Source organism: Poromitra crassiceps, assembly GCF_964638095.1.
Source record: "Poromitra crassiceps genome assembly, chromosome: 25".
NCBI lineage: Eukaryota > Metazoa > Chordata > Actinopteri > Beryciformes > Melamphaidae > Poromitra > Poromitra crassiceps.
Genome location: NC_139649.1, coordinates 16,097,036 through 16,108,075, shown reverse-complemented (window position 1 = coordinate 16,108,075; position 11,040 = coordinate 16,097,036). Strand labels below are relative to the sequence as shown.

The window sequence follows — 11,040 nt, the reverse complement described above, 5'->3', positions numbered from 1 at the left end:
TCTCCTTTCCACCTCTCCTCCTATCTTAGCCACTGACTAAACACATCAGCCGCAGGCATCAACACCACTCTTTTACCAAAACAAGAAGTATGGGCACTCAATTCTGGTTCCAAAAGCATCTACAGAGAGCTCCGCCTTTCAGGCATCATCTACAGAGAGCTCCGCCTTTCAGGCATAGCTTCAGAACACTATTCGAGCCATTCCTTCCACAGTTGCCAGACTGAGCATCTCGGACAAAACCATTCAGGTCCTCAGCCCCTGGTCATCTCTGGCATATTGCTTCTGTATCTGAAACAATCTTAACAATCTCCGTCAAGCTCACGCTCGACTCAGCTCAATCTAATCACACTCTTTTAGGGGTCTCTAATCAGCTTGGGCAGGAAGACGCCTGAGAGGGAACCCCCACACTAGTTGGGTTTCCATCCAAAGGTATCGCAAATTTCAATCGAATTTTCAGAAAGTTGGCAAAAGAAAATGCAAAATAATGCGCGTTTCCAGCCGCTGCTATTATGCGAATTATAGAGCTGTCAATCACCTGGTGTTTGAGGCTGTCTGAGCTGCTGATCAGCTGCTAGACCCGATACATGTCATGTTGAGGCAGGCAGCGACCAAGCTCTATTAAACACATCTAACGTTATTCATTTAGTTTCTTGATGATCTACAAGTAGACAAAGGTACCATAAAATGCCATTTCTAGATTACCAGGTGCCGCTCTTCAACTCAGCAAGCATAACGTTCTAATCCATGAAGCAGATAGTAAGTGAATACAATTTCATTCAATTCAAGTCTTCTGCTTTACCACGGCGGGTATTGTGCTGCGTATTTACCATTATTTACCATGTGTAGCCTTATTGTGTAGGCTACACGGCATGTCAAGTTTTGCAGTGATCAACCACTGCACTTATCGCATTTTCCTTTTATCGATACACCTGACTTTTCCACCTTCCTCAAGCGTGAAAACTTTTTTTTGTTGCGATATTTGGAGGTTTTTGCGAATTTTGCAGGGTTTCCATTCAGTTGGATGGAAACCCGACTACTGAGTCTCACTCACTCTGCCCAGTCTTGGACACGTCCTCCCAGACCAGCCTATCTTCACCCTAGCATACACACATCCACACATCTAAACTTTCATTAAACCTTTAAAAGATATTGTTGTGGCGTGGTCCTTGCGAGGGAAGTGAACTTGTTAACTTAGGTTAGGGAGCAAGGCCACATGCCTCAACCACTCCTCTAACCACTAGCCACTCCTCTAATCAACTGACAAGCTTACTTATACCTGGCAAAGCCATTCTGCCCTCCTGTTTGTCTCAGATGTCTCCACCCACTCTCCCTTCCCTCATTCATGCATCTTCCTATCTCATCCCTAATTCAATCCAGTGCTGCATACCTCTCATGTCTCACTCCACGTCTCATCTAGGTTCTTCCGTCTGGGGGGTCTCCTCCTAATCAGCTTAGGCAGAAATACGCTTCATACAGAATCAACTCGGGCAGAAACACACCTGAGACAGAACCAACTGTCATCAACGATTGTGGGACGATGACATGCCGCGCAATCGTCAAAGTGGTGGCCAGAGCAATGAGCAATGACATCATCATCATCGAGTGGTGGCCAATAGTGACTGATTAAGTCATACCCACACTGACTGATGATGTCATACCCAGACCCACTAATGATGTCATAGACAATGTGGCATCATCAGTGATTGTCATACGATTGTAATTGCTTGAGTGACATCATCACTGAGGAAATCACTATAGAATTGGTGATGTTGAGATCTCGAGTTGCAGTCCTACCTTTGCAGCGACCACATGCCCATGACCAATCACAGCTCACGCTGCTATGACATCATCTTACATAGACCAATCACAACTGATGCTGCTATGACATCACTGATGAGGCATGAATGCCTGATGATGTCATACAGTTCTACATCACTGATGGCATCACTGATCATCATGATGAAAACACCCATCCCAGCTACCACCTCAAACCTTGACAGCTGTATACAGACAGACGGAAGGTAGACTGAAGATAGATTCATAAAATGGACACCACTGGGGTTAAAGTGCTGGAGACAGCCGATGACATTCAGGAGCTCCGCCAGCAGGTGCTGGCCCGCTACCGGCACTTCAAGGAGCTGTCCGTGGTGCGGCGGCAGAAGCTGGAGGACTCCTACCGCTTCCAGTTCTTCAGGCACGATGCCGAAGAGCTGGAGAAGTGGATCCAGGAGAAGCTGCAGATCACCTCCGAAGAGAATTACAAGGAACCCTCAAACCTGCAGGGCAAGCTCAAGAAGCACCAGGCCTTTGAAGCTGAGGTACAGGCCAATGCTGGGGCAATAATCAAACAGGACGATACTGGAAACCTCATGATCACTGAGGGTCACTTTGCCTCTGAGACCATCCAAAGCCACCTGGATGAGCTGCATTGCCTGTGGGACCTCCTCCTGCAGACGACAAAGGAGAAGACCATGCATCTACTGCAGGCCCAGAAGCTTCTGCAGTACCTCCGCGAGTGTGAAGATGCCCTGGACTGGATCAGTGACAAGGAGACCATGGCCACCTCAGAGGAGTTGGGTCAGGACCTGGAGCATGTGGTGCTCCTCCAGAAGAAGTTTGGGGAGTTCCAGACCGACCTGACAGCCCACGAGGAGCAAGTCAACGAGGTCAATCAACTGGCTGCCAAACTCAGGCAGGAGGCCCACCCCAAGCTGGAGCTGATCGTCCGCAAGCAGGGCGAGGTCAACATAGCCTGGCAGCGTCTCCAGGGCCTCGCCCAGCAGAGACAGGGCAAGCTGTTAGGAGCTGCCGAGGTGCAGGAATTCAACAGGGATGTGGATGAGACCATCAGCTGGATCAAGGAGAAGGAGCAGCTGATGGCCTCTGACGATTTTGGCCATGACCTGGCCAGCATCCAGGCCCTGCTGTACAAACATGAGGGGCTGAAGAGAGACCTGGCTGCTCTGGAAGACAAGCTGAACACCCTGGGGGGGGACGCGGAGCGGATCCAGCAGACACATCCTCAGAATGCCTCCCAGATCCACCTGAAGAAGGACGAGCTCATCACCACCTGGGAGCAGATCCGCACACTGGCTGCCGAGCGCCACGCCCGCCTCAATGACTCCTACCGGCTGCAGCATTTCACGACTGACTTCAGTGACCTGACCAGTTGGGTGACAGAGATGAAAGCCCTGATCAATGCTGACGAGCTGGCTAATGACGTGGCCGGAGCCGAGGCTCTGCTGAACCTCCACCAGGAGCACAAGGGAGAGATTGATGACCACGAGGACAGCTTCAGAGCCACTGATGAAGCCGCCCACGCCATTCTCAATACAAGCCACTATGCCTCTGAGGAGGTCAAGGAGAAGCTGGGCATCCTGTCAGAGGAGAAGGAGTCTCTGTTGGAGCTGTGGGATCTCCGCAGGCAGCAGTACGAGCAGTGCATGGACCTGCAGCTCTTCTACAGGGACACCGAACAAGTGGACAACTGGATGAGCAAACAAGAGGCTTTCCTCCTGAATGAGGACCTTGGTGACTCCCTGGACAGTGTGGAGGCCTTGCTGAAGAAACATGAGGACTTTGAGAAGTCGCTCAGCGCTCAAGAAGGAAGGATCACTGCCTTGGATGAGTTTGCTACCAAACTAATCCAGAACAACCACTATGCCAAGGAAGACGTGGCTACCCGCAGGGATGCTCTGCTCAACCATCGCAATGCCCTGCATGAGCGTGCTCAGTCTCGCTGTGCCGCTTTGGGGGACTCCTTCCACCTGCAGCAGTTCTTCAGGGACTCTGATGAGCTGAAGAGCTGGATCAACGAGAAGATGAAGACTGCCACTGATGAGGCCTACAAGGACCCCTCCAACCTGCAGGGCAAGGTGCAGATGCACCAAGCCTTCGAAGCAGAGCCAACTACGAACCAGAGTCCCATTGACGCCCTGCAGAAGTCTGGCCAAGAGCTTCTGGATGGAAAGCATTATGCCTCAGATGAGGTGGCTGGCCGCATGGAGGAAGTCAGCTCCCAGTGGAAAAAGCTGCTAGAGGCCACTGAGCTCAAAGGCATCAAGCTCCGTGAGGCCAACCAGCAGCAGCAGTTCAACAGGAACGTGGAGGACATCGAGCTGTGGCTGTATGAAGTGGAGGGCCACTTGGCTTCAGACGACTACGGCAAAGACCTGAACCTGCAGAACCTGCATGCTCTGCTGGAGGCAGACATAGCCGCTCACCAGGACCGAATTGACGGCATAATGATCCAGGCACAGCAGTTCCAGGAGGCCGGACATTTCAATGCTGACAACATCCGCAAGAAGCAGGAGGCTCTGGTGGTTCGTTACGAGGCTCTGCGCGAGCCCATGGGCGCCCGCAAGCAGAAACTGTCTGACTCCCTTCGCCTCCAGCAGCTCTTCAGAAACGTGGAGGATGAGGAGACCTGGATCCGCGAGAAAGAGCCCATTGCTGCCTCTACTGATAGAGGCAAAGACCTGATTGGTGTCCAGAACCTGCTGAAGAAGCACCAGGGCCTGCAGGCTGAGATCTCTGGTCATCAGCCTCGCATTAAGGTAGTCACCCAGAAAGGAGAGGCCATGGTTGATGAAGGGCACTTTGCAGGTGACAAAGTGAAAGCCAAGCTGGCTGAGCTGAATGGGCGCTGGGACACTTTGAAGGCCAAGGCATCCCAGAGGAGACTGGACCTGGAGAACTCCCTGCAGGCCCAGCAGTACTTTGCGGATGCTAACGAAGCCGAGTCCTGGATGAGGGAGAAGGAGCCCATCATGGGGAGCCGAGACTATGGCAAAGACGAGGACACTGCTGAGGCTCTGCTGAAGAAGCATGAGGCCCTAATGTCTGACCTGAGCACCTATGGCAGCAGCATCCAGTCGCTGAAGGAGCAGGCCCAGATGGCTTTGGAGCTGGTGTTGGCCCTGTACGATTACCAGGAAAAGAGCCCCCAAGAGGTCACCATGAAGAAGGGAGACATCCTCCCCCTGCTCAACAGCACCCACAAGGACTGGTGGATGGTGGAGGTGAACGATCGGCAGGGTTTCGTACCCGCATCCTATGTGAAGAAGCTGGACGAGGACCTCCTGGACGAGCAAGGCAGCATCGCCCTGCGCCAAGACCAGATCGACAACCAGTACGGCACTCTGCTGGAGCTGGGTGAGAAAAGCAAGGACATGCTGGAGAAAAGCTGCAAGAAATTCATGTTGTTCAGTGAGGCCAACGAGCTTCAGCAGTGGATCAATGCGAGGAAGGATGCCCTCACCAACAAGGAGATGGGCTACAACCTGGAGCAGGTCGAGGTCCTGCAGAAGAAGTCTGGTGACTTCCAGAAGGACCTGAAGGCCAATGAGTTTCGTCTGAGGGACATCAACAAGGTGGCGTCTGAGCTGGAGTCTGAAGGCCTCATGGCTGAGGAGGCCCCTATGGTCCAGGCCGAGCAACAAAAACTACTTGGCGCAGCTCCTGGCAAGGATGAAGCAGATTCAATAAATGCATCTCAATTGAAGGAGCTGAACAATAGCTGGTACTCCCTGCAGCAGCTGGCTGAGGAGAGGAGCAACATGCTGGGCAGTGCCCACGAGGTGCAGCGTTTCCACAGGGATACTGATGAGATTAAAGAGTGGATTGAGGAGAAGAACCAGGCCCTCCACACTGACAAGTACGGCCATGACTTGGCCAGCGTCCAGGCTCTGCAGCGCAAACACAAAGGCTTTGAGAGAGACCTGGCCGTTCTGGGTGATAAGGTGAACTCCCTTGGGGTGACAGCAGAGGGTCTCATCCAGTCCCACCCAGAAGCAGTGGATGACATCCAGGAGAAATGCACAGAGCTGAACATGGCCTGGAGCAGCCTGGTGGGACAAGCAGACCAGCGCAAAGACAAGCTGGGCAACTCCCATGACCTGCAGCGCTTCCTCTCAGACTTCAGGGATCTGATTAATGGCATCCAAGGCCTGGTGTCTTCAGAGGAGCTGGCCAATGATGTAACTGGAGCCAAGGCCCTTCTGGAAAGACACCAGGAGCACTGTACAGAGATCCATGCCCGCACTGGTACCTTCCAGGCTTTCAAGCAGTTTGGTCAGCAGTTGTTGACACAAGGCCACTACGCCAGCGCAGAGATCCAGCAGAAGCTGGAGGCATTAGACAGAGAGAGTGCTGAACTGGAGAAGGCCAAGGTGCAGCGCCATATGATGTTGGACCAGTCTCTGGAGCTCCAGCTCTTTAACAGGGATTGTGAGCAGGCTGAGAACTGGATAGCCGCTGGCGAAGCCTTTCTTGCCAGTGATGGCAAGGGCGACTCCCTGGACAGCGTGGAGGCTCTCATCAAGAAACATGAGGACTTTGATAAGGCCATCGACAGGCAGGAGGAGAAGATTGCCACTCTGCAGTCCTTTGCTGACCAGCTGATTGGAGCGGACCATTATGGCAAGCTTGAGATCTTCAACCGCCGCAACAAAGTCCTAGACCGGTGGCACCGGCTGAAGGCCCAGATGATTGAAAAGCGTTCAAAGCTGGGTGAGTCCCAGACCCTGCAGCACTTCAGCCGGGATGTGGATGAGATTGAGGCTTGGATAAGCGAGAAATTGCAGACCGCTACTGACAAATCCTATAAGGACCCTACTAACATCCAGAGTAAGCATCTGAAGCACCAGGCGTTTGAGGCCGAGCTGCACGCCAACGCAGACCGAATCCACGGAGTCATCGACACCGGCAACGCCCTGATACAGAGGGGTGCCTGCGCTGGCAGTGAAGATGCACAAAAGGCACGTCTCAGTGCTCTGGATGAGCAGTGGCACTTCCTCGTCAACAAGTCAGCAGAGAAAAGCCAGAAATTCAAAGAGGCCAACCAGCAGCAGAACTTCAACACCAGCATCCAGTACTTCAACTTCTGGCTCTCTGAGGTGGAGGTCCATCTGGCCTCAGAGGAATATGATAAAGATCTGCCTTCAGTCAACAACCTGCTAAAGAAGCACCAGCGGCTGGAAGCTGATATCTCCACCCACGAGGACCATCTGAACAATCTGAATGGGCAGGCTGACAGCCTGATGGGCATCCAGGGCTTCGACACCACACAGGTGAAGGACAAGCGTGATGCCGTCAACAGTCGCTTCACCAAGATCCAGAGCATGACCGCCGTCCGTCACACCAACCTCCACCAGTCCCACCGCCTGCAACAGTTCTTCATGAACCTGGATGATGAGGAGTCTTGGATCAAAGATAAGAAGTTGCTTGTGAGCTCGGAAGACTACAGGCATGATTTGAGAAGAGTACAGACTCTGAGGAAGAAGCACAAGAGGCTGGAAGGTGAGCTGTGCGGCCACGAGCTGGCCATTCAGTCGGTGCTGGACACGGGGAAGAAGCTGTCCGGCGACAACACTATCGGCCAGGAACAGATCCAGCAGCGGCTCGCCCAGTTTGTCAACCACTGGAAGGAACTCAAGGATCTGTCTGGAGCAAGGGGGCAGAGGCTGGAGGAGTCACTGGAGTACCAGCAGTTTGTGGCTAATGTGGAAGAGGAAGAAGCTTGGATTAATGGGAAGTTGAATCTAGTGGAGAGCGAGGACTATGGTGACACACTCGCTGCTGTGCAGGGCTTGCTGAAAAAGCATGAAGCGTTTGAAACTGACTTCACCGTGCACAGAGACAGAGTCAGTGATGTGTGTGCTAACGGAGAGGAGCTGATCAACAAGAACAACCATCATGTGGACAAAATCAATGCCAAGATGGCCGCCCTCTGGCGCAAGGTGTCGGTGCTGGAGCGGGCGGCGGCCCAGAGGAAGGCCACGCTGGACGATAACTCGGCCTTCCTGCAGTTCACCTGGAAGGCCGATGTGGTGGAGTCCTGGATCAGCGAGAAGGAGAACAGTCTGAAGAAGACAGATGACTATGGCAGAGACCTGTCGTCGGTGCAGACCGTGCTCACCAAGCAGGAGACATTTGACGCGGGCTTGCAGGCCTTCCAGCAGGAGGGCATCACCAACATCACCGCAGTGAAGGACCAGCTGCTGGCCGCCCAGCACGTCCAGTCCAAGGCCATCGAGGTGCGCCACGCTGCCCTGATGACGCGCTGGAACCAGCTGCTGTCCAAATCCGCCATGCGCAAGAAGAAACTGCTAGAGGCTCAAGAGCACTTCAGAAAGGTGGAGGATTTGTTCCTGACCTTCGCCAAGAAGGCCTCAGCTTTCAACAGCTGGTTCGAGAACGCTGAGGAGGATCTGACGGACCCGGTGCGGTGCAACTCTCTGGAGGAGATCCGGGCTTTCCGCGAAGCCCACGAAACCTTCCGCTCTTCGCTCGGTTCGGCCCAGGCCGACTTCAACCAGCTGGCCGAGCTGGACCGACAGATCAAGAGCGACCAGGTGGTGTCCAACCCCTACACCTGGTTCACCATGGAGACCCTGTTGGAGACCTGGAGGAACCTGCAGAAGATCATGAAGGAGCAAGAGCTGGAGCTGCAGAAGGAGCAGAGGAGGCAGGAGGAAAACGACAAGCTGCGTCAGGAGTTTGCGCAACAAGCCAATGCTTTCCACCAGTGGCTGCAGGAGACCAGGACATATCTTCTGGATGGGTCTTGTATGGTGGGAGAATCTGGCACCCTGGAGTCCCAGCTGGAGGCCACCAAGCTTAAGCACCAGGAGATCCAGGCGATGCATAGTAAACTGAAGAAGATCGAGGACTTGGGTGCGGCCATGGAGGAGGCTCTGATCCTGGACAACAAGTACACCAAGCACAGCACCGTGGGCCTGGCACAGCAGTGGGACCAGCTAGACCAGCTGGGCATGAGGATGCAGCACAACCTGGAGCAGCAGATCCAGGCCAGGAACACCACCGGTGTGACAGAAGAGGCTCTGAAGGAGTTCTGCATGATGTTCAAGCACTTTGACAAGGAGAAGTCAGGCCGTCTGAACCACCAGGAGTTCAAGTCATGTCTCCGCTCGCTGGGCTACAACTTGCCGATGGTGGAGGAGGGCGAGCCAGACCCGGAGTTCGAGTCCATCCTCGACACGGTGGATCCCAACAGAGACGGCAACGTGTCCTTGCAGGAGTACATGGCGTTCATGATCAGTCGCGAGACAGAGAACGTCAAGTCCAGCGAAGAGATCGAGAGCGCCTTCCGCGCCCTGAGCACCAAGAACAAGCCTTACGTCACCAAAGAAGAGCTGTACCAGAACCTGACCAAGGAGCAGGCAGACTACTGCCTCTCGCACATGAAGCCCTACCTAGACAGCAAGGGGCACGAGCTACCGTCTGCCTTCGACTTCACTCGCTCACCCTTCGTCAACTGATCCCGCCCCCCCCCCCCCCTCCCCGCCTACCAGTGACCAATCAGGGCGCGTTTCCCCCCACACACTTCAACATCAGCACATAGCTGAAACGGCGTGATTGTGGCACTAGGAATACTCGTTTCATCAGCTCTATTTATCTAGCTAGGGTTAGACTCGACTCTGTGTGCTTCTGAATGTGCATCTGTGATTTTTATGTAATTTTTATTGTTTTATACGTAATGTTATTTCGTAATTGTATATAAATAAATAAATATATATATATTTTTAATGTGATTGTTTTTAGCTGTTTTAACTTGTGCTTTCGCTGGATTTAAAAAGCATGATGCAGGTTAGAGACCACTTTGCATTAATCTGTGGGACTGGTATGTAGCAATAGGATTCTCTTTTGTTTTTTCCTCACATGAAGCCCTACCTAGACAGCAAGGGGCGCGAGCTACCGTCGGCATGATTGTGACACTAGGAATAGCTATGTAGCTAAAACATAAAATTAACACCATAAAAACTATCCGGGGACAAAGCGGAAAAACCACCGGAACATCTGGGTCTTGATCATTCCCTGTAGTAATGGGTACCAGTCTCTCCTTTGAGATCCTTGTACCACAATCCCAAATGTCCCTGTATGGAGAAGGGAACACATGCACAAAGCACTTCCCAAAAACAATTCCAGGACAGAACTTCACTAAATGAAGAAAACTGCTATCCAATCTATCGCCGCCGTGTGCTCCAGAGCTCGGTGGGCAAACTGCACAGAATGGTGGTCTTGACATTGACAACAGATGGGTGGTGCCCTACAACCCCTGTCTCCAGCAATTTGGCTAAGTGGAGGCTGGGTGGGTGGGCCGTATGTACGGAGGACGGTCAAGATTTACGGATGAAAAAGAGAGGAGGGGTGATGGAGAGGAGAAGAAGGGGAGGAGAGAAGAGGGAGGAGGAGAGGAAGGGGCAGGAGAGAAAAAGAGGGAGGTGGGTGGAGATGGGAAAGAAAAAGACAGTGTCAAAGTGGACAAAAGGGAGAGTCTCCTCCCTAGAGATCGAGAATAGTTCAAATTGGTTAAGTGGTGTCTGTATATCTGCACCGCTTCAGCACCTGGGTGTGATTTCTTTATTACCAATGAGTGAATGCTCTGTCTCTGGCCTGGTATGATCGCTCTCGCCTGTTAACAAGGACACTGAAATGAAACTGCCTCCGCGCTGCGTTGCTTCAGCGTTGCTTCAGCGTAGGATTGGCATATGGTGTGTTCAGCCCCTTACTCTAACGGCCACCAGTGTCGGTAAGAGTCAGAAGTTACGGAATGGGCCTTTAAGCAAATGTCCTGAAACAAGTTACATTAAAAAAAGACATCTGTATACATTTTGTAAGATTTCACAAAAAAACAACTATGCAATCACTCATCTTTCCAGTAAGTTCTTGAAAACACTGAACTTCTTCGTCAGCCGTGAGCTTTTGAATAATACATTGGAGTGCACAAACGTGACGATTTGCACCCATTGAATTCATCAACAAGATGGACACAGATGACACGGCCATTTGACCTTTTATTACCCCGCCTCCGCTCTCCTTCGAAGTCGGCACGTTGGTCAGATAGATGAAGGAGCCGCTCGCCGCTCGTTCCTCATCATTTGTGCGACGGGGAGCGGGAGCCACGTTATGGATCTCTCCCTTTTATCTAAACTATCAGCGGAAACTCAGAGCGTCATTTCTTGGGAGAGGGCAGGGGTGGGAAAAATGACAAATTTGGGCCTTTTGATAAAAATGTTA

The 11,040-nt window shown here is 52.4% G+C and overlaps 1 protein-coding gene across 1 annotated transcript; it reads left to right on the top strand.

Annotated features, from left to right (window-relative positions):
* Positions 1–2,045: 2,045 nt before the first annotated feature.
* sptan1 (spectrin alpha, non-erythrocytic 1) lies at positions 2,046–9,281 on the top strand (the record flags this gene model as incomplete). The annotated part of the gene is made up of 1 exon (XM_083660584.1): positions 2,046–9,281. One exon carries the CDS (start codon positions 2,046–2,048, stop codon positions 9,279–9,281), a length of 7,236 nt encoding a protein of 2,411 aa, XP_083516710.1.
* Positions 9,282–11,040: the final 1,759 nt, after the last annotated feature.